Below are 22,795 nucleotides of genomic sequence, written 5' to 3' on the forward strand. Positions count from 1 at the left end.
ATATATAGATAAACCAATTCCAAATCAGCTTGGCAAAGATCTTTGGGGGCACAACCCCTGCTACCTGTAAAACATAATTTTAATTAAGATTGTATTTAAATAAATAACTTGATATGCAATGCAGAGAAAAAGATCTACAGGGTCACCTCCCCATAATCCATAAATCTGAGCTGGATAAACTGTGACAATTTTATATGAAGGACAGAGTGGCCAATGCTTTAGATGTGGTATAAGCACTTCTCTTATAATGTGTGAAATGAGACTCGCAAATCTTTTCTATGGTTTCCTGTAAATTTCTCAAAATGGGTGAAATATGTGGGTTATACTTCAAGTGTAATAGTAGTATCAAAGGGGAAGCAAAAGTAACTTGAGGTTCACCTTACTAATGTCATTGTGATGTTTGATTCAGCTTCAGTGGGTGATCCTAAATACAGTAAGTGTATTTCTGTCTCTCTGTTCTCGTGTCAGACGAGCCCTGTTATGATAGTCTTCCTGCGTGGAAAGTTGTTAGTATGAAGTGTGGAAGTGGATCTGGCTGATGGGCCAAATCCTAATCTCCCCCTACACTCCACACAGTGGAGTGCAATCAGTGGACTAGGGGGACTAAGCTAGTCCCCTAAATGTTCCCAGTAAATTAGAGTATTAAAGTATTAAAGCCTGGTGCCTTCTTCCCAAAGCCTGGGAAGCATCTGCCTGCCCAGCTTAGGGATTCTTCAATGGGTTCAAGAGCTCTTCTGCCACCTTCCCAAAGTCCACCCAACTTTGGGAAGTAGACAGGAGGGCTCCAGCATCCTGTTAGAGCCCTGACACCTCCTTCCTAGAGACTTCTGCTCAGCTTAGGGGGGGGGGGAAGCATGCTGCTCACATACGTGACATGAGGTTGCCATGCACGCAACATCCTCCCCACCCCCAGTCATCCTTGCAAGCTGGAGCCTCTGACTCTGCGGGCCAAATCTAACAGGTGGGCAGGGCTCCCATCACCTGACATCACAATGATGCTAAGTTACACTGTGCTTGGAAGCCCTGACAATTGTTGGAACTTATTGGAACTGCACAGCGGGGCTTGGAGTTGCAAAGAGCCCTGCTTTAAAATCATGCCTTTTGGCCCAGTCCAGACACGTTTTTACTTGCCCATATGACGGGCAGGTGGACATGGTTTGGCTAAAACGACCCCATCCTGTATCGTGCATTAGGTTGTATATCTGTATGCCTTGATATAATCTAAGCCAAGAATGGTGAACTGGTATATGTGGTCCCCAAGGCAATTGTGCTTGATCTGTGATTGTCCTACTTTTAATCAAGGTATGGCAGAAATTTATTGCAGCCACAGTTTCACTTATAAGGAATAGAAAAACAGTTCAGTTGTAAGATATGGGGGTACGTCTTAATCTTTGATTATGTACACAATGTGCAACTGCATATATTTGTATGTTATGCATCCTGATCAGGATTTCCCATAGCCAACAGCAGTTTTGTGGTGATGTGGGATGATTTAGTTTGGGAAAAGAATTCAGATTAAGACACTGTACCCATCGGGGCAATTTCCCCATTATTCAAAGCGGTTGTGGGGATGTGCTAATTAATGAAAGCAAAAAAAGTGGGTGATCATGGATGTCCTACATCACATATGCTTTGGCCCCAAGCATGTGTACAGATGTGGCACCAAATTTATTAAAGAATCTGACTGTGCTTGAGAAGGTCAGTTTGTACACAGCAGCTCTCAAGTGTGTAGAACTTGGCTACCATCCTAATGTTCATACGGTAGGAACACACTACTTTTGTGTGCTTGCATCCATGTGGGGGGCTGTGGATCTCTATGGATTGTGTGTTCTGAATTCTGTTAGTCCCCCGAGAAGGGGATAGTGAGGGTGTGACGCGTGGGTGTGCATTCTCAGCTGGCATCCCTAAGGGCAGGGCAGATCTTAGGGGTGTCCTCTGCACAATGCATCAAGCCTGGGTGGCCGTGGACTTTGCTGTCCCTTCCAAGTACACGCCTTAGGTTAAGAAGAGCATTGTTCTTTTGGGTGGCCATGTACTTTTGACTCCTCAGAGAACAGTAATCTAATTTGTTCCACTTCCCGACCAATCCTTTCCCTAGCAGGTAACATTCTCATTTTTATTTTTTTGTGACAGCCTACACATCCTGTGCAGGGTCAAACCTCACCCTCTTTTTAAGCTTGACTGTGTTTAAAATGCAAATAAACAGCACTTCCCAAACTCTGTCCTACTCTCCTTTGGATCATTTAAACACAAATACTTTTGCTAGGACAGTCCAGTTGTGATATTTGTTTCCTCCATTTAATTACCTCCAGCTGATGGACTCCCTCCAGGCTTTGTATTAATGACAAGTATGTAGGATGGGGAGGTACCACCAGACTTTGATCTAGAAGTGACTAATAACAACTTATCTTCCTCTTTCCTTCCAGCCCAGCCGCCTTGTGTGGTTTATTGACCATTCCACGACACTTTCATTTGTAACCATTTCTTCCTGCTCTTATGTCTGGAATGTAGGACAATAATCATTGAAGGCTACAGAGACTTGCATTCCCTTCAGAGCTGAATGTTGGAACGAGCCTTGCAGACTAGTTTAAAGATTGTGAAGCCTTGCCAAGGTTGGAGGCTGTAACTTGAAACATCCTTATGCCTTGCCTGTGCAGCTTTACTAAAATGTATTTCAGGTTGCAGCCATTATGAAAACAGCCTCCTATTATCAAGCATAATAGTAGTCTTGTCTAAATTTAACTTCGTTTTCTGAATTCTGGCATACACCAAGGGCATGCAATTAAATTTCATGAAGGTCCATAAAAATCACAACAGCAGTAGCGGAGGGTGTGTGTCTGGAATCTGGTTGCTTTCTCCTGAACACAAGAGCACTTTCTCTTTTATATCACAGCTGAGTGGGTGGCCTATAAAACATGGAGTGGAGGTCCAGTTATGGACCTCAGACCACAAATGGTTTAAAGTCCACCTCTGCTCTAAACCTTCTCTTTTTCAAAACTACCGAAACAGCTCTTCTTTGTCCTAAAATGTTGTTCCCATACACCTTTATGTCCCTCATGAACGCATTTTGAAGTAACTGTAAGGTAGATATTGAGCTAACTTCACACAAATGTTGTCTAGTAGACAGAATGCTGATGCACAAAATCTGCGAAATCTCTATGTAACCATGAACTGGAGGCATGACCTTGGAAAACATGTTCCCTGGCAGGTCATCATCTATCTGTTGCAACGGTATTTATTTATTACCTAGGTCAGTTTTTTTTGGAAGCATTAAGATTACAAGGCAAGATCCTGTGAGTGCCATGCAACCCTACTCAAAAGCCTCACAGAGTTAAGCGGGGAACGCTGCCGGCACACACACTTAATTCCAGTTTGTACCTATCAGGTTGACAAAGCATTGCCCTTCTTATTCAGAAAATGGCTCTTGCGTCTTTACTAGTTCCTACTCCATTTTGAACGCTAAGAGCAAATGCTGCTTTGGGAAGTGCAAATGATGGCCACCAACTTGGATGGCTTTAAAAGGAGTATAAATAATAAAATCATCATCACCACCATTAGTATTATGGAATAGATCGTCCCTAATTTCATTGGATAAATGATGGAAGGTATGGAGCTATGGCCCCTTCATGGATCACTGCCTTGCCGTGGCGAAGGGGCTTGAATAACTCAGAGAAGCTATGAGCTATGCCGTGCAGGGCCACCCAAGATGGACAGGTCATAGTGGAGAGTTGGATCACTTGGATGGCACACTCTTTCCCAATACCAATATTTGGATTTTTCTAAAACATTCTAAACAGTATAACAACAATAGCAACAACACATATTATTTATAACCCCAGCCATCTGGCTGGGTTTCCCCAACCACGCTTCTTCCAGCAAAATATTAAAATGCAATAATTCATCAAATATTAAATTCCTCAAATATTTTAGGAACTTCCAGGTAGCTGAACAGTTCCCTAAAGTTTTTTAAAGTGAAAATACTTATTTTTTTAGGAGTTCTTTAATCAGATGCAACACTAAAACATTGTTACAGTGTCGTGACAATCCACATTACCATCTGCTCGATTTTGCATTCTCCCCACAACAAAACCAATACTTAAAAACTAAAGAGAGAGAGAGATCCAACCCATATGTCAGCACCTGCCAGACAGCTACACCCTAAAAATGCTTCTTTGTAAAACCAGCTCGGAACACCCCCAGCAAACAATCTTTTCATTCATGGAATCTTTTTAAAAATACAAGGAATTTCCTGTCCTCATCTGTAAACCTCAGAAGCCTCAAGTCTTTTGTTGCCGTTGGTACAATGGATACTTTTCTAGATTTTATGGATATTGAAGATGTATGTCTCCCCCAATCATAGATGTCAACCTCCCCTTTTTTGTGGGAAATTCCCTTATTCCAGCGCCGTTTCCCACTGCTATCCCAGATTGTTAGATATCCCATAGACTGTCCCCGGGACAGGTGAGGCTGCTGATCCCTTATTTTCAAATCTGAAAGTTGACAGCTATGCCCCTAATCTGTACTCCCTCCCAAACTGAACACAAGTCTTAGAGCGGAGAGAAGGACAGGGGATATGAAGCGAGACACGCACCAAGACTGATTCAGTACATTATTTTGGTATTCTCTGGAAAATAAAAGAGACAGGAGAACAGAAGTTGCGAGTCTAGGGGACAGTTGGGATGGAAATAGAGAAATGACGAGCATCCCTACCTATGCTTCTAAGGGGCTGGGGAGACGCCTACAGCAGAGCATCAAAGAAGTTGCTTCCCCAAAACACAGAGAGACGATCTTCCTGGTGGAGTTGATGGTCCCTTCGCTGCCTGAGCTGGACTCTGAGTCACTGCTCCCAGAGTAGGCCCCGAGGCCCGGCAGGATCTCAATGCAGATGGCAGCCAGTGGAGGGCAGAGCTGCTCATGGAGCCGCTGCTCAGAGGAACGCAGGGCGGCTTTTCTGGAGTCTTGTCATGGTCAGGATCTGGATCGAGTTTCAGTCTTTTCACACTGTTGGCACCTTCTGAACTCCGACGTTTCACAGCTCCAGCCAACAGCTTTGCCTATGAGAACTTGCTCTTGTTTTCTGCTGATTTCACCAGCAGTTCTTTGTCTGCTTCCTTCTTCAGGTCGGCACTGACCCCCACCTTTGACAAAGTGCTTCTGTACTTGTTAAGTTGTGGGCGAACATATCAGACGACACAGTGATTCTTCAAACATCTCTTGTTTATTCACAGGCCAGAACAGAACTGGGCTGAAGGGTTTAGCCAACCTGCTTATATAGAGCTCAACTACAAAGCAACAGTAACAACTCTCTGTACATATCCAATCACTGAACGTCACTTCTAATTCCTTATTTGCATATGCAGACCTGAGTGAAAACTATCTACAGTATTGCCCTGCTGGCCCAGGGTGAGAACTTCAGTACATAACAGTACTCATTCAGCTCCTTGAGATCCTTTTCTCGCTGCTGCTTCTCTATTAATGCTTGCTGCCGAGAAACCTCATCGAGAAACTTGGTCTCCTCTTTGTCTAGGCCTCTGACCATGTTTTTGAACTTGAACTGCTCCTCAAGCTCCTGCTGCTTCTTGTCCTTCTGCTCCTGGAGCCTTTTGTAGAGCGATTGGGGGTTGTACACCTCCTCAGGGCATTCTTCAGGGTCTTCGGATTTCCGAACCTTCTCCCATTCTTCCTGCCTTTGCCTATCTCCGCTTCAGACACAAACCTTTTGTTAATCACGAGGTCGGCACTACCTTCTCCTCCATCCATGATGGAGCAGCCTCTCTGCCATGGACCCCTCCAGCGGGGCCTTCAAGTGAAAACATTTATGAGTACAGTGCTACCTCGGGTTACATACGCTTCAGGTTACAGACTCCGCTAACCCAGAAATAGTACCTCGGGTTAAGAACTTTGCTTCAGGATGAGGACAGAAATTGTGCAGCGGTGGCGCAGCAGCAGCAAGAGGCCCCATTAGCTAAAGTGGTGCTTCAGGTTAAGAACAGTTTCAGATTTTAATGTTCCATTATTTTAATGTTGTATTTTATTTTTGTTTTTAAGTTGTAATCATTCATCTTGTTTTTATTATTGCTTGTAAGCCGCTCTGAGCCCAGCCTTGGCTGGGGAGGGCGGGGTATAAATAAAAAATTATTATTATTATTATTATTATTATTATTAAGTACGGACCTCCAGAACGAATTAAGTACGTAACCAGAGGTACCACTGTAATGTTACACATAGGGTGAGTTTGACTTTTCATTTCAGGGTGACCTTTTTTCATAGCTGAGGAGAACTAGCCACCCTTTCAGTGTTTCTAAGCAAAAGTTCACCCCTTTATGATACTGGAAATCAGGCCTTTTTTTAAAAAAAAAAAAAGTCTAAAAGTTATAACCCCAGTGTGTATATGCAGATATACCTTATCCAGCAGGTAAGGCAGTTTTCCAAACTTTTCACGTTTTTGACAGACTTTTTAGACACGCAGCATTTCAGGTTTTACAAGCCAACTGGAGGTTATAAACTAACCCCTTATAAGAGATATGGACATAGGCATAAATTGTAATATTGAAATGTGTGGGGACACACCTAGTAACACTGTTTGGAAAGCTCTGAGATAACGAATTGTTCAAGGGGGAGGAAATTAAAAACAACACAGGAGGGGAAGTCGAAAAAGAACCAAAGGAAAATTTATTACATTTTTGGGTGTATGTGTGAAAGTTTTTGAAATTTAATAGAATATAACAACTTTTTTCCCAAATCCTTCTTAGTGTAAATTGGGCTTATTTCCAAACAGAACACCAAAAAAAATATTCTGTCCCAAGTATCTCTTCACAGGCAACAGAAGCGGCGAAAGCACAGACTGAGGAGAGGCATAGGAAAAAGAGCGGGAGTCTGAGGCGCGAAAACTTGCGCATGCGCTATAGCGACGCAGGGACATTAAAAAAAGAGAGAAAGCACTTCCCCCTTCCGCTCCCCCCAATCCCCGCTCAGCAGCCGTTAAACGGGCGGTGCGGGACGCGGCGTGCTTTTTGCTGTGGTTCCTATCGCCGCCCACCCTCCCTCCCTCTCTCTCTGGAGAAACACATTTCGAAAGCAAGCAAAAGCGAGCAGAAGGACGCGAGAGGGAGGCGGGACGACGACAACGAGGAGGAGGCGGGGCTTCGACGGAGCCCTTCGTCTCATTGGTTCGCAGGCGCGCTTTCGATTTTCAGTGGCGCGCGAGGCGAAGGTTCATCTTTGTAGCCTCCCCCCCCCAACTGCCGCTTCCCTCCCCAGGAAGGGTTTTCTCCTCAGCATGGCTTCTTCTTCCAAAGGGGGGAGGAAGAGTCCAGCTCCCGCCGCGTCCGCGGCATCGCGGGTCTTGGCCCTGGAGGAAGAAGTGCGGGGCCTGACGGAGGAGCTGAGCCAGTGCCAGGTGGGTACCGGGGCGGAGGAGGAGGAAGGGGCGCAGGGCCTCGGGGGCCGGGGGAGAGGAGGGCCTCCCTCACTCCTAGACACATAATCCACTCGGCAGGCAGGCAGGTAGGCAGCAGGGGAAAATATCGCAGCTTTGTGTGGAGTGGGGAGGGGTCCCCAGAGGTCATCCAGTCCAACCCCAGCCCCCCGACCAGGCAGGAGTCTCAGCTAAAGCATCCCTGACAGACGGCCATCCAACCTCTGCTTAAAATCTCCAAAGAAGGAGATTCACGGAATCATGGCGTTCTGAAGTGGGGAGGGGCCCCCAGAGGTCATCCAGTCCAAACCCACCCTCCGTGCCAGGCAGGAATCTCAGCTAAAGCATCCTTGACAGACTGACATCCAACCTTTGAATTTGTTCACTCCAGACTGGAGTATGATAACAACAACAACAACGACAATAATAATAACAGTTCATTATTTATACCCCGCCCATCAGTCTGGGTTTCCCCAACCACTCTGGGCGGCTCCCAGCAGAATTAAAAGCACAATAAAACATCAAACATTAAAAAACTTTCCAATATAGGGCAGTCTTCAGGTGTCTTCTAAAAGTCAGATAGTTGTTTATTTGCTTGACATCTGATGGGAGGGCGTTCAACAGGGCAGGCGCCACTACCGAGAAGGCCCTCTGTCTGGTCATAGAATTTATGAGTCCTAGAATTGTAGAGTGGGGAAATCTACCCAGAGGTCATCTAGTCCAACCCCCCCCCCCCAATACCAGGCAGGAATCTCAGCTAAAGCATCCCTGACCGACAGCTCTCCAACCTTTGAATTTGTTCGTTCCAGACTGGAGATTATAACAACAATAATAACAATTTATTATTTATACCCCGCCTATCTGTCTGGGTTTCCCCAACCACTCTGGGCGGCTCCCAACAGAATATTAAACAGAATAAAACATCAAACATTATAAACTTCCCTAAACAGGGCTGTTTTCAGATGTCTTCTAAAAGTCAGATAGTTGTTTATTTTCTTGACATCTGGTGGGAGGGCGCCACTACCCAGAAGGCCCTCTGCCTGTTCCTAGAATTTACGAGTCCTAGAATTGTAGAGTGGGGAGGGACCCCCAGGGGTTATCTTTGCAGGAATCTTTCACTCTTTGTGGGGCTCGAACCCTGGGCATGCCCCATCAGGCATGCCGTAGGAGCCACACGCTGAAGAGGGATCAGTTGTGCCAGGAGAACAAAAAAGTGAATGCAGAGCAAATACAGTGGAACCTCGGATTACGTACTGTCCTCCTTACGAATGCTTCTGGTAACGAGCTCCACTAACCCGGAAGTAGATGCTCCTGGTGGCGAACTTTTTTTTTTTTTTAATAAATATTTATTCAGATTTTTTAAATACAAGTGAAAAAACAATAAACAATATATCTTATATCATGACATATCTTCATAGCTTCTTTGGACTCCCTCATGTCTCCCGCTCCCACTTTCATCACCGTAGGTTTTTGCCAGCAATTTATCATCTTGTTTACATTCTTGTATTCCATAAATTGAAAAAATAAATTGAGAAATAACCTAACACTTCTCCAAAAAGTTATTTTCTTCAATCTCACTTATCTTCCTAGTTCCATCTAATTTAGTGGTGCCAATTACTTATGATCTAGCATCCTTATTAACATTCAACCAAATTACAGTACTTTTGTAAATAAATCTTAAATTTCTTCCAATCTTCTTCAACCTTCTCCTCTCCCAGGTCTCGGATTCTGCCAGTCATCTCAGCCAGTTCCATGTAGTTCATCAGTTGCATCTGCCATTCTTCCAGTGTGGGTAGATCTTGGGTTTTCCAATACTTAGCGACGAGTATCCTTGCTGCTGTTGTTGCATACAGGAAAAAAATTCTGTCCTTCTTTGTCACCCTCTGGCCGACAATACCCAGAAGGAAGGCCTCTGGTTTCTTGGAGAAGGTATACTTAAATACCTTTTTCAACTCATTATATATCATTTCCCAGAAAGCCTCTAGGGCACGTCCACCAGAGGTGAAAGAATGTTCCTTCATTTCCTTTACATTTCCAGCATTTGTTATCAGACAAATGGTATATTTTGGCAAGTTTAACTGGGGTCATGTACCATCTATATATCATTTTCATTACATTTTCCTTCAACGCATTACATGCAGTGAAGTTCAACCCAATGGTCCACAACCTTTCCCAGTCCTCAAACATGATGTTATACCCAATGTCCTGTGCCCACTTTATCATAGCCGATTTAACCATTTCATCTTGTGTGTTCCATTTTAACAGCAAATTATACATTCTTGAAAGTACCTTAGTTCTGGGTTCTAACAGTTCTGTTTCCAATTTCGATTTCTCCACCTGGAACCCTAGCTTTTTGTCATTTTTAAAAACCTCTTTAATCTGAGCGTAATGTAACCAGTCTCGCACTTTATCTCTTATTTTCTCCAAACTCTGCAAATTCCAATTGTCTCCATCTTTTTCTAATATTTCCCAATATTTTGGCCATTTGGCCTCCATATTGGGTCTTTTCCGGGCCTTAGCTTCCAGAGGTGAAAGCCACCTTGGAGTTTTATTTTCTAGTAAGTCTTTATATTTTGTCCAGACATTAAACACTGCTTTTCTGACAATATGGTTCTTAAAGGCCTTGTTGATTCTGGCTCCTGCAGAGTCAAAACTAGGTCATCTGCAAAAGCTTTAAGTTTATATTGTTTCGCTCCGACCTGAATTCCTTCCACCAACCGGTCCCCTCTAATCATATTCAAGAGCACCTCCAGAACCGAAATAAAAAGCAAAGGGGAGATAGGGCAGCCTTGTCGTGTTCCTTTTTCGATTTTGAACTCCTCTGTAACCACATTGTTAACTATCAATTTAGTCTTTTGTTCTGAATATATTGCGTCAATCCCATTTTCAAAACCCCGTCCCACTCCCATCCCTTCTAAGTTTCCCTTCATAAATTTCCAGGAGATGTTGTCAAAGGCCTTCTCCGCATCTATGAAAATTAACACTGCTTTTGTGTTTATATTTGTTTGCAAGAGTTCCAAAATGTCAATAATGTTCCTTGTGTTGGCAAACAAATGTCTGCCTGGGAGAAAGCCTGCCTGGTCCTTATGAATTACTTCATTTAGGACCTTTTTAAGTCTATTTGCCAAAATGTCTGCAAATATTTTGTAATCCACATTTAGGAGAGAGATGGGACGATAGTTCCTAAGTTGTGTCTTTTCAGCTTCCGATTTTGGTATCAATGTGATAAAAGCTTCTTTCCACGATTCCGGCGCTCCTGGTGGCGAACTTTGCCCCAGGATGCGAGCAGAAGTCATGCGGCGGCAGTGGGAGGCCCCATTAGTGAAAGTGCAGCTCAGGTTAAGAACGGTTTTGGGTTAAGAATTAACCTCCGGAGCAAATTAAGTTTGTAACCGGAGGTACCACTGTGGTCCCTGATGACTCAGGCAGGTAAGCCAAGCTACACACTATAAGGAAGGGAAACAAGAAGTAGTTATTGTGACAGCTTCTTTCTTCGTAAGGGTCTTATGATTTTTCATATGGAAGCTGAGAAGCCTGCCATAAGTACGTTTTGGTCTGCAGCTTTGGTTCCACTGCTTGAGAAAATCCAGTACCGAGGCAAATTCCCATGCAGTCTTGTTGACTCCCCTGCATATGAACATTACAAAAGGCTTGTTCACACATTATTCCGAACACAGGTGCTGTGTTCTACACTTGCGCTTGTGTGCAAGTGTCTTCTGACTGATTTGTACACCACCACTGTTATATACACAGATACTCCACCACTTGGTGAATGTTACATGTGAATGCTGCTAGAGCAACTTGAAAAAGTTAAATATTATTAAATGCACGTATCACAGGTATGGAACCTCATTACAGTCATACCTCGGGATAAATACGCTTCAGGACAAGTATTTTTGGGTTGCGCTCCGCAGCGACCCAGAAATAATGGAGTGTGTTACTTCTGGGTTTTGCCGCTCGCTCATTCACAGATGGTCAGAATGACGTCATGCACATGCGTGGAAGCAGCGAAACGCAACCTGTGCAGACGCGCAGTCACGTCTTACGTTCTTTTCAGGATGCGAACGGGGCTCCGGAACAGATCCCCGTTCACATCCTGAAGTACCACTGTAGTAAGTATTGATGATGGGACGACAGGTTAGCTTAGGGGGCGCATGGCAGACCAGGTGGCACATGTGACTTGTGCCTCCACCTTTTCACCACTGCTCCCTGCACCTGCCATCTCACTCAGCCTAATGTTAGCTCCCTGATACAAATATGTGATACCACTTTCATATTGCAAGCTCTCTGTATGGTTGTTTAAATTCCACATTTTATTTTAGCGGTGTATGTAAAATGCCTTCTGGTATTATGTGTGACATTGCTGCCTATGACAGCCTGGTACTGCAAGTCAGTAATAACTCCTTTGCTGGATGAAGTAGAAATCCTAGCTGGTGAAACATATTCTCAAAGGGCAGCTAGATGCATCTAAGAATCTCAAATGCAGTGTTTGATGATGATCATCCCCTATTTTATTTCATAGGCAGAGGTCACCTTTCTCTGAACATGCAGCTTCTGTTTTAAGCTATCATGACTAATAGCCATTGATGCATCTGTGAATTAAAAAAGCCAATCTTGTGGCTATTGCTTCATTGTGTGTCATTGAATTCCTTACATTATTTATGCATTGCATGTAGTCTTCTTTTGTGTTTGTGTTCCCTGAATCTGCTGTCCAGTTACTCCCCTCTCTTTTTCTCCTCCTTTCTCCCAATTGCCACCAGTATGAGGAAAATTAACTATGTCAGCTCCCGGCCTGATTTGCGGATGTGTCAGGATAATGTTGGGTCTTTGGATCCTCTGAATCTTAGGCTGCCTTGCCTTGTCCTTCCCTACGATCTGTAGAAGTCCACTAGTGGCACATCCTCTCTCACAGCACAGTGGCATTTATGCCACTCCCCTCAGCTGGCCTCATAGAATTGTAGAGTTGGAAGGACCCCAAGGGCCATCTAGTTCAACCCCTGCAATGCAGGAATCCTGCCCACAGCTGTCCCTGGTTGGGCTCAAACCACCAACCTTCTGGTTAACAGCCAGACACACTGACCCATTGTGCCACTGGGGGCTCCTTCATCTAAGTCTTTTTTTGGGTATATTTTCCAATTCTCTGATAGCATTGTGATTCATGGTTTATTTTCAACCCATATCCTAATAATTCCTAGTACTTTTACTTGCCCCCTTCAGTGAGCTTTCTGCTATGCCTTTAAAGACCTACTTTCTGGGTATGCACAGCCATCAGAATTTATGTGCGTCGCTTTTTGCACTTACTGTTTTTCAGTCTTATTTGCCATTTTGTTGGCCAATCTAGCAGTTTGGAGAAATCCTTTTTCAAACTTTCCAGTATCTGTACTACCCTGAATAATTGGTGTCATCTGCAAACCTGGCTACTTTACTGTTCTCCCTTGACTCCAGATCATTTATGAATAAGTTAAATAGCACCAGTCCCAATACAGATCCTTAGGGGACCCCCTGTTTTCTACGAATTTATCTGGGACAGATGTTAGGCTGACTGGTCTGTAATTATGTGGATCCCCCCTGGATCCTTTTTAAAAAATTGATGCTGCATTGGCTACCTTCCAGTCCTTTTCTAAGAAGATTTATTTTAGTGATAAGTTGCATATTTTTGTTAAAAGATCAGCAGTTTCACATATGAGCTCTTTAGGAACTCTTGGGTGAATGCCATCCAGCCCTGGTGACTTATTTTTAACTTGTCATTTAGTTCTAAACCAGCTTCCTTTGTCACCTCCAATTGACACAGTTCATTGGAGTGGTTGTTCAAAAGTAGGAATCTCTTCCAGCATCTTCAGTAAGGACTGATGAAAATAATCCGTTGAGCTCTGACTTGCAGATAAGACCATAAGAGATACAATGCTGCCTCCTTCAAAAAGCTTTCATTAGTAATTTTTGGCATGCTATTTGCCGCGATTCTGGTTTAGAAAAGCTTCTGCATGGTTGTTTGAAGGATATACTTATTCTTCACAGGCAGCTAGATGAGTGGCTATGTGCAAACATGTGATTTACCTTTCTATAATTTCCCTGTTTCCTTACATCCTGCTATTGTACCTTTGTCTTCTTGTAACTGGTATACTGGAAAGCAACCACAGCTCAGTGATAGAACATATGCTTTGGATGCAGAAGTTTTTACCTTCGTGCCCATCATCTCCCATTAAAAGATCTCAAGAAGCAAGTCCTGTTCCTATAGGGAAGATACACAGCTGCCTGCCAGAATAAACAATATTTGGCTAGACATATCCAACAGTCTTCAGATGTTCAGGGTTTACATGCTTCTGATCTACTCAAGTATTTATTCATTTTTAAAATATGTGTCATGTATCTTAAGGCTGCAACCCTATAAAGTGGTACCTTGGTTTATAAACTTAATCCATTCCAGAAGTCCGTTCTTAAACCAAAGTGTTCTTAAACCAATGCGTGCTTTCCCATAGCAGCGGGGACTCAATTTACAAATGGAATACACTCAACAGGAAGCGGAACATGTTCTGCTTCCAAGGCAAAGTTCACAAACCAAAACATCTACTTCTGGGTTTGCAGCGTTCTTAATCCAAGTTGTTCTTAAACCAAAGTACCACTGTACACACATGTTTAGGGGCATACTTTTATTAGGCCAACCTGGGACTGGCACTGTGCTCTTGTGGGTGTCATGTGACTTGCATAGGTGTACGGCCCTGAAAATGCATGGCCCTCTTTTGCCTTGGGACATGTTGGAGGATATGGTGACACCATTTACATAACAAAAACTACCATAGAAATATCAACATTTTCAAAAGTAGGAGGTCCATGGCTTGGCTTTTTGAAAAGTGGGAACCATTGGGCTAGTTACTAGTACACTACCAGTAGCCTTCAAAAAAAGTGCATTATGGATTAAATACAAACAAATTGATCCTGGTGTTCAGGCTCTGTACAATGATGAATATTCAGCCATCCCCTGAAACATGCATGTTCTCTTTCTGAAACAGCTGAACATCAAGCCTGAACCCACTGGGAGTGTTATTTGTCTTTGATGCTACATGTTTGCAAATGCAAGCTTTAAAAATATGGAAACTTTGATACAAAATTGATGTCAACAAGGACCACCTCAGCAGTGAGATCATAAACTCTTCAGTGCTCATAATTCTTTAACATTTTTATGAAAAGCTAGTTGAAATTTGAAGTAGCTTATTCTATCTGTACACCATTGTCACTTGCCAGACGGTGGCAAAGCACCTGCAATATTTTTCTTCATTCCTCTTCTCCCAAAATACAGATATATACAACACGATTATCGGTTTTGAATAGTTTTCATTTGGTTAGGGCCAAGGTCCTTAGAGTTGAAAGCTACTTTTTTTTACCATGACTGTTCCTCCCATTTCCTTTTTCTTCTCCTTAGTATTTCAGATATTTTCAGTATGTTGCCAAGACCTGTGGAATATTGTCATTTGTCATTTCTGAGCCTATTCAAGGAATTATATGCTTGGAAGGGTGTGGGACAGAAGTGGCTTTCTCCAACACTTGTGAGGAAAGGGTTAGTCCCAAATTATTAACCTGACTTTCTCATATTGATGGAATGAGTTTTGTCTTTAAATTTCACTTTTCCTCCAAGGAGTACAAGTTGGTATACACAGTGTGACAACCGGTCCCCAATTTTATTCTTGAAAAAATTCTGTGAAGTGTTAAGCCAATACAAGCTTATTTTCTGAGTTTCTAATCCTATTGTTATAAGGTTATAAGGCATTCCCCTCCCTCTCTTCCTATTGATGCTTTCTCCCCTATCCAGAAAGTACCCCAATGCTCTAGAGCAGAATTTGGGTGCTACAAGAGGGGAAAAGGAAAAGGAAGCCCTGTTTGCTTGAGCAGAAGTTTGTTGCGCAATTGAATATCGCCTATCATTTAGCACAATCTAAGTACGTAGGATTGTTTCACATAGTTCCTAAAGTGATTCTTGTCTTTGATCCTAGGTTTTGCAGCTATAGTGGATTGAGATCTATGAGGCTTATCAGTGGTTCTATCAGTGGCTTATCACCAAAGCTGTGGCTCTCTATAGATCCTAATGCAGATTTTCTGCCTCTTGAATTAGTTGTCAGATAAATGATGTTCCAACACTGCAGTGAGCTACAGAGTGCTTAACAGTTAAATTTTCTCTATTTAGCCACATCAACTCTCAAAAGAATGTGCCAAGTATATATGTTTGGCTAGGCTATCTGTATCCTGGGATTTCATAGAAATTCTACATTGAAAACAGCTTTGAAATTTACAGACAGATGAACACTATGCAAATGCTGAGCATCATTAGGAAGCAAGGAACAATAAAAGATTCCCATCAGTCCGATGGATGTTCTGACCGTTAGAATCTACTCCGTTCCCTGAGCCAGTGATCAAATGCAGAAATCCTGATTTCTCAAGTTTTGCTCACCTAGAAGATAGCTGTGTTAACCCATAGGGATGTATGTAGTTTCGGTATGCTATGTATTTTTTCACTAGGTTTCATTTGTTCATGCTGAGTTCTCTGAAACAGTAACTCATTGAGGGTACAATCCACATCTTTATTCAAAAACTTATAGCCTATCTTAATGGCTAAAGTGAACAAGAAAATAGAAACAAAATGACAACCCCAAAACATATCCCAGTAAGTGCCGTAATCTGAGTCAGCCCAGCTAATAGCTAGCAGACCCAAGACCCAAGATATGGGCAGGCCCTGCCAGTGTGTGGAAGCACTAGGGCAACTTTGGTTAATTTTAACTATTATATTTTTTTGCGGGGGGGGGGGACACCTCAAACCATGGTGTAACATATTTCTCTAAGCTATGGTAGAGACTTAGCATAGTTTTGATCCAGACATGACAATAAAGGTAAAGGTAAATGAACCCCTGACCATTAGGTCCAGTCGTGGCCGTCTCTGGGGTTATGGCGCTCATCTCGCTTTATTGGCCGAGGGAGCCGGCGTACAGCTTCCGGGTCATGTGGCCAGCATGACCAAGCCACTTCTGGCGAACCAGAGCAGCACACAGAAACGCCATTTACCTTCCCGCCGGAGTGGTACCTAATTATCTACTTGCACTTTGACGCGCTTTCGAACTGCTAGGTTGGCAGGAGCAGGGACCGAGCAGCGGGAGCTCACCCCGTCACAGGGATTCGAACCGCCGACCTTCTGATCGGCAAGTCCTAGGCTCTGTGGTTTAACCCACGGTGCCACCAGCGTCCCGACATGACAATAATCCACTGTTAATTCACAACAGAAGTAAAAGCATCCCACAAGCTTCTTTTGGGCCACTTTTGAGAATAGGATGCTTTCTGGATTAAATGGGCCTATGACCTGATCCAGCAGGGCACTCCTTATGTTCTGGTGTCCTTGCTGCTGTGCCAAAGGCGGAGAGGAGATGGGGAAGTTGAATGTATGTGAGCCTTGTGCAGATAAACTACAACCTATGGATTAGTGTTTTGTCCAAACCAAATCAAAACACAGGCCACTTCCCACTTACACAGGGGTAAGGTTCTGGGCCCCCACGCACATAAGTGAAATTGCGTAAAGTTGGGAGCACCCTCTAAGCATGTTTTAAATGCCCTCTCTGCCACACTTTCTTCAATCCATATCAAAAATACTGTATCCAAAAATATGTGCAACTAGAATTGGAGCTCTGGGGCCGGCAGGAGGGTGGAAGATGCGGGGGAAAGCAGTTGTTGCTGCTGCTGTTGCACTACCCTGCACATCATCTGTTAGGCAGGGAGGCTGAGCAGCGTAAACAAGCTCCCCTGTGCCTCTGGTCTCTTTGGGGCTTCATCCGCCCTCACCAACGTTCTCTTTGGGCTCCAGGGAGGGTCTTCTCATGAGCTACGAGGACTCTCCAGCTCTCTCACCATTTCCAGGTTTGAAGTATTTCCTGATGCCGTGATATACACGGTCACAAGTGAGTAGAATGTGCATCAATGGGAGCTTGGCTGCATAAGAATAGCCCGTGGCCCACCCAGTCCAGCAGCAAGTTCTCATGGTGTTCAACCAGGTGCCCACAGGAGGTCTGTAAGCAGGGCCTGAGCTCAACAGCATACTCCCCTTGCTTGATTTCCAGCCACTGGTATTCAGAAGTATAGGCATCATGGTCAGTAGTTATGGATAGCCTTATTCTCCACAAACTATCCCAAGCCTTGTTGAACATAGCTTCCACTCCCTCGCTCATCTATTTTTCTAACAAAAACCAGTCTGAAAGATGTACGTATTTGCTTGTGGGCCTGAGCATTTACTTGAAGCTTCATAGACTTTAGAATGGAAGATTTACATGAACTGAAATGTGCTTCTCAGCTCTTTCACAGGTGGCTTGTTTCAATTGTTTGTGTATTTTTTCAAATGTTCATCAGTTTCTTTCACTCAGTGAGGCAAGTGAGAAGCAAGAGGAATCAAGCTGTGTTGAGCAAACCTTGCAGCTATGTTGCAGGGGCAATGTGTTTGCCAAATTCCTGGCTAGCTCTCCTGAAGTAAATACTTGAAAGTGTTCTTTATTCTGCAGCATTTGAAAGTGCTTTTTCAAGATCAAGTCCTAAGAGCTCTGTTTGTTTAGTAATCCAGTCAAGCATAGTAGTAGTGCTGTCTTAATTAACATGCTATGTTTGAATCTTGGATCTAAGAGATTTGCAGCAATATGAACTGGCTGTAATAATATTATTTTTAAAATATTGCTTTAGATGAGCTGTCTTGGACTATTTTTTTTTTTAAAAAGAAAAGGTGGGTTATAAATTGTTAAAATAAATCAATAAGATAAGTTACACTGAGATGGTCCCTTAGCCTGGTCCTCACTTTTTTCTGGGATCAGGTCAGGAAAAAGGGCAACAAAATACAGCCTGATTCAGTTGGCCAGCCCGCATACCAGGACTTTGCAAGTTTTCCATCTTCCCCTGGAGATTTGTTCTGTGCAGCCAAGAATTCCCTGCCTGTTTGCAGTGAATCTTAAAGTGGCTGGATTTCCAGGAGAGTGCAATGTTAGAAACTCAGTATACAAGATAGGTGCCAAATGGCTCCTTAAACCAGGGCTGCAGTTGCAAAAATGGAATGCCTAGTTGCCAGTTTGGGGTCAGATGGCTTGCAAGTCATATTTTTCAGTACAACTTTTTGGTTCCTGAAATTCGTTCTGATTGTGCAGATAAAATATAACCGATAGAATTCTACAGGATGTGTGGCTCGTGTGTGAAAACAGTCAAGATCTAATGATCTCCAGGCATGCACCTCCAGACAGGGTTCGAAATTAGCAGGGTGCCAGGCACATTTTGCACCTAAAGATTCTCCATTTGCGTGCACGTAAAAAAGTGGGTGCCATTTTCTGCGCCTGGCGGACACTCGGGTATTCCTGAAATGTACCGGTATGTGCTTTGAAACCTCAAAGTATATGTTAAGGAGTTTAACAACAAAGAGTGTTTTGAAAACTGAAGTATGGTACCAATATTATTATTGCAAACACCAAATTAAACATTTATTAACAATTTCTGTTAAAATGTGGTATCAACAATGTGTCACTTAGGTGAATTGTATATTAATTCATGCTAATCAAAATAATAAATAGAAAGTGTTGCAACCCCCCCCCCCAAATGGCGACTAGACAGTCTGTTTTGGTGCCCACAACCCAGGTCCCAGAAGCCATTTGTCTCCTAGCTTTTCTATCCCAGTTTCTAACATTTCCACCAGATGGTAGAAATGTCAGGTCCCATCCTAGCACCCGGGCATCTTGGTTGCAATTGGCCGATATCCAGGTGCAAAATGTGCCTGGCGCCTGCTGAATTTCAAACGCTGGGAGAGTGCTATTGCACTCATGCCCCACATGAGGCATCTGGGTGGTAGTACTGTGAGTACTAGACTAGATAGGCGTTTGGTCTGATCCAGCTGTTCTGTTTTTATGGAGTTCTGGGCTTGGCTCATGTGCCTTGGGTGGATTCCAGCTGGTATCCTTATGCTCATGGAAGGATTTGGATACAGCAGACACCTCCACTAACACAAGAGGAAGGAAGGCATTTTCTGCCATTCCCCCTGCAGCCCCACCACTGCCTTCCATCCTATGCTGGCGTGTCAGTCAACCTTCAGGGGGTTCCAGGTGTCACGGTCCAGTTCACAAGCAATCGAAGTCCCGGCTGGGGATGTCAGGACCGGGGGCAAGATGGTGGGGTTGGAGCAGGAACAGGAGTCCGGAAGCCAGAAGTCAGGAAGCCAAGAGTCTGAGGGTCAGAGAGCTGGGAGTCAAGAAGCCAAGGGTCAAGGAGCAAGGAGTCAAGGTACCAAACACAGCAAGGCAGGAAATGTGTTGCTGTGGCAAAGAGCTGAAGGGAAATGCTGACCTTATATCCCTTCCCAGCTCTTGCCACCAGGTGCTGTGAGTAACCAATCGGCCTCACCTGTGCGGCCGTGCCTTGCCTCTTCATAACAAACTTAGGAAGGCCACAGGCCTGGTCACAGGGCCTGGCTCCTGCACACACACCTGACACCAGGGAGTGTTAGCAGAGCTGCTGTGGAGGAAGGCTAGGACAGAAATGGAATAAAACAATGAATAACTTGCTGGATGAAAATACCTTCTGTGAGCCTGAGGACACCAGTTGGATTTCATTCCTGCGTATCTTGGAATATCATTGACTGCAACTTGGTCAGGAATTTTAGTTTATTTGGGTATGTCTTGGGCTATGTGCCTGGGACTAACGCTGGCTCTGGGACAGAGTGTTGCCTGCATGTCCCTGAAAGAGACTGCTCTTGTTGAAGGTCTCCATGCTGCTCCTGGGAGGCTTTGCTGCTTAGGTTTCTTGCTTAGCAGCTGCAAATTTAAAAAAAAATGAAGGGACCTGGATGCTTCGAGCTTAAGAAAACAAGAGGCCTGGAGGGAGCTCATGGCTGAGTGTTTGTGTGTAAGGGTTGCCTCCCGAGATCTTTGGCATCCTCAGTAGAATAAGTGTGGGCATGATATTAATGTAAATAATACTTTCTGCTTCTGAAGTGTCTCTATGTGAATAGAGGTATCAGTATTCTGCTTCTGGCTCAATTAGCACACCGGGAAACCGGATTGATGAGAGAGTATCAGAACAGTTCACATTTTTCTTGTAGGAAAACAGTAGTAGTGTGTATATGTGTGTTCAGGAATAATGGAAATTGATAGAATAGTGTGCTTCTGAGCTGCATTTAATTTTAGAATGCTATTCACCATAGCCATGACTCTGTGTGCTTTTCACTTGGTCTAGATCAGTAGCTCCAAAACTTTGTGCCAGGCGGAGGGATTTTTGTGCTGCTGGAAGTAAGTGAATAAATAGCAGCCAACTTCACCAAGGTGAGAACCTGCATTCCCTCCAGGGGAACCTTCGAAGGGTTGGTGGGGCAAGAGGCAAAAGTGAATCAGTTGATGTGACTCTTTGTACTGTAGGCTACATTCCAGGTGAAACTAAGAGATTTTCTCACACGTTTCCATTTCTTCATTCAGATAGGCAAGATGGATGGGTCAGTCAGCCAGTCAAGTTTATTGCCTATAGCCAAAGGCTGCTGCAATGTATACAGTGAGGATGGATCAGTCTGTTTCACTTATACACCACTTTTCTACAATGAGCTGTGCCCAAAGCGGCTTACAGCAGACATTCAAAACATAAAAATAGAGAACATTTGATGTACAAAAGTACAAAATACAGAACATGCCAGGAAATTCAAAATAACAAAAACCAATAACAATTGCACTGTACTGAATGGAAGCAGGGGCTTTCCAGAGATTGAATATTTGATCACCATTGAATTATGCATGTAAAAGGAAAACAGCAAGTTTTGCCTTCTTTACAAGAGAACTTCATAATACAGGGACACATTCCAGCCAGGTAGAAGGATTCAAGGAGGGAGGTGTTGTGATTTGTGGCCTGTGGAGAAAGCTCATGGTTTGTCAATTGAGCCACGGGCTGGGGACAATCCCAAGAACTGGAGAGAAAGGGCTTGAAGGCTGCATTTCCCCACAGACCCAAGATTTCCCATCTCTGTTCTGGCCCCCCACCTTACAGCCAGTGGCTGAAGTTTTTCCCTTCCTGTCTCGTAACAATGGAACTTGGTACCACCCAATGAAGCTAAATGTTGGAAGATTTGGGACAGGCAAAAGAAAGTATTTTTTCACACAGTTCATAGCTAAACTAGGGAATTTGCTCCTGTGAGAAGTAGGAGCCTATTGTGCACAAACCTCTTGTATTTATGCTTCTTGCTTCAGCCAGATTGTTGGTGACCTCCCATTGGAAGTCCAACTCCTTCCCAAGAGAAGTGGCTAGCACAAGTATGGGACATTGCACTGCCTGAATATTTGACACACAAACGGAGAGTCCATAACAGTTCATTAAAGCAGTTATTTTTTATTCAACATGGTATAAGCCTTTTCCCCTATGTTAACTCAACCCCCTATGTTAACAGCCCACTAAACCCCCTGTTCCACCCCATTTTATTTTTTCTATCTGCATGCATTTATTTTGGTTACACTTAATTACTTTTACAGTATTTTGTATGTGTTTATATCTATCTATCTATCTATCTATCTATCTATCTATCTATATATATATATATATGTATGTATTAAAAAACAGCAGTGATGGCCACTGACTTGGGTGGCATTAAAAGAAGATTAGACAGATTCATGGAGGATGAGGTTGCTAGCCATGGTGCTTGTGTTCTGCCTCCACTGCCAGAGGCTGGGCAGCACAAGTAGGGAGAGAGCTGCTGCACTTACGTGCTGGTGGTAAGGTCTCTGGGCATCAGGTTGACCACTGCAAGACAGGATGCTGGACTAGATGGGTCCTCCTTTGGTGTGATTGGACACAGTAGAATTACCTGTTCTTGCAACAGGCCCACTCAGAATAGGGACCACCACAGAAACATGTTTGTGTTGCGTGCATGTGTGTAGTTCTCTGAAGGCGAGTCATTCCGGTGCTGACACTCAAAATTTTTTCAACTGAAAGAGTACAGTGTTCCAGTTTTAATTTACGAGAAGAATTTGTGTCGGCTATCTGAAGTGTGGAAAATGTGTGTCTAGGGTGAGCATCTCCTGAAATGTTTTCAAGGCCAGGGCTCAAATGCTGAGGGCTGAATAGTCCTACAGTACTAAACTGAAGTCTTAAATAAATGTTGATGTTTTTACCTTTTCATAGCGTATGGGCTTTTCGTGGGGCGGGAGGGAAGGTATATGTCTGAATATTGCATGTAGGGATCTGCTCTGTTCCTATTATGACACGACTGTATTCAATAGTAGCAGGGATCAGAGGCTGGGTTGTTCTGCATTTCCATATGTCTGCTAACATGACGATGATGAGGTATAATTATTTTCACTCTTGACTGAAGCACAATCCCATTGTCTCTCTCTTTCATAACTGTCACTT

General features: G+C 43.6%; 1 protein-coding gene and 1 pseudogene across 4 annotated transcripts in view; one reads left to right on the top strand and one right to left on the bottom strand.

Moving 5' to 3' along the window:
- Window positions 1-4,592: 4,592 nt before the first annotated feature.
- Window positions 4,593-5,800, bottom strand: LOC307206806 (PSME3-interacting protein-like; annotated as a pseudogene). The gene is made up of 2 exons: window positions 5,429-5,800; window positions 4,593-5,159 (listed from the first exon to the last, which is right to left on the bottom strand). The product of its transcript is annotated as a PSME3-interacting protein-like (transcript).
- A 1,437-nt stretch (window positions 5,801-7,237) lies between these two features.
- CNTLN (centlein) overlaps window positions 7,238-22,795 on the top strand; it is a 168,007-nt gene continuing 152,449 nt past the window's right edge. For 2 of the 3 annotated variants that reach the window (XM_079959168.1, XM_079959169.1), the window contains exon 1: window positions 7,240-7,399. In XM_079959168.1, coding sequence (XP_079815294.1) covers window positions 7,280-7,399 — 120 coding nt within the window. In that variant the 5' untranslated portion in view covers window positions 7,240-7,279. Of the gene's footprint in view, window positions 7,400-22,795 lie in introns of all 3 variants that reach the window. The other variant, XR_013834310.1, reaches the window with a different exon arrangement.

This window comes from Podarcis cretensis (assembly GCF_951804945.1).
Source record: "Podarcis cretensis genome assembly, chromosome: 17".
Taxonomy (NCBI): Eukaryota; Metazoa; Chordata; class Lepidosauria; order Squamata; family Lacertidae; genus Podarcis; species Podarcis cretensis.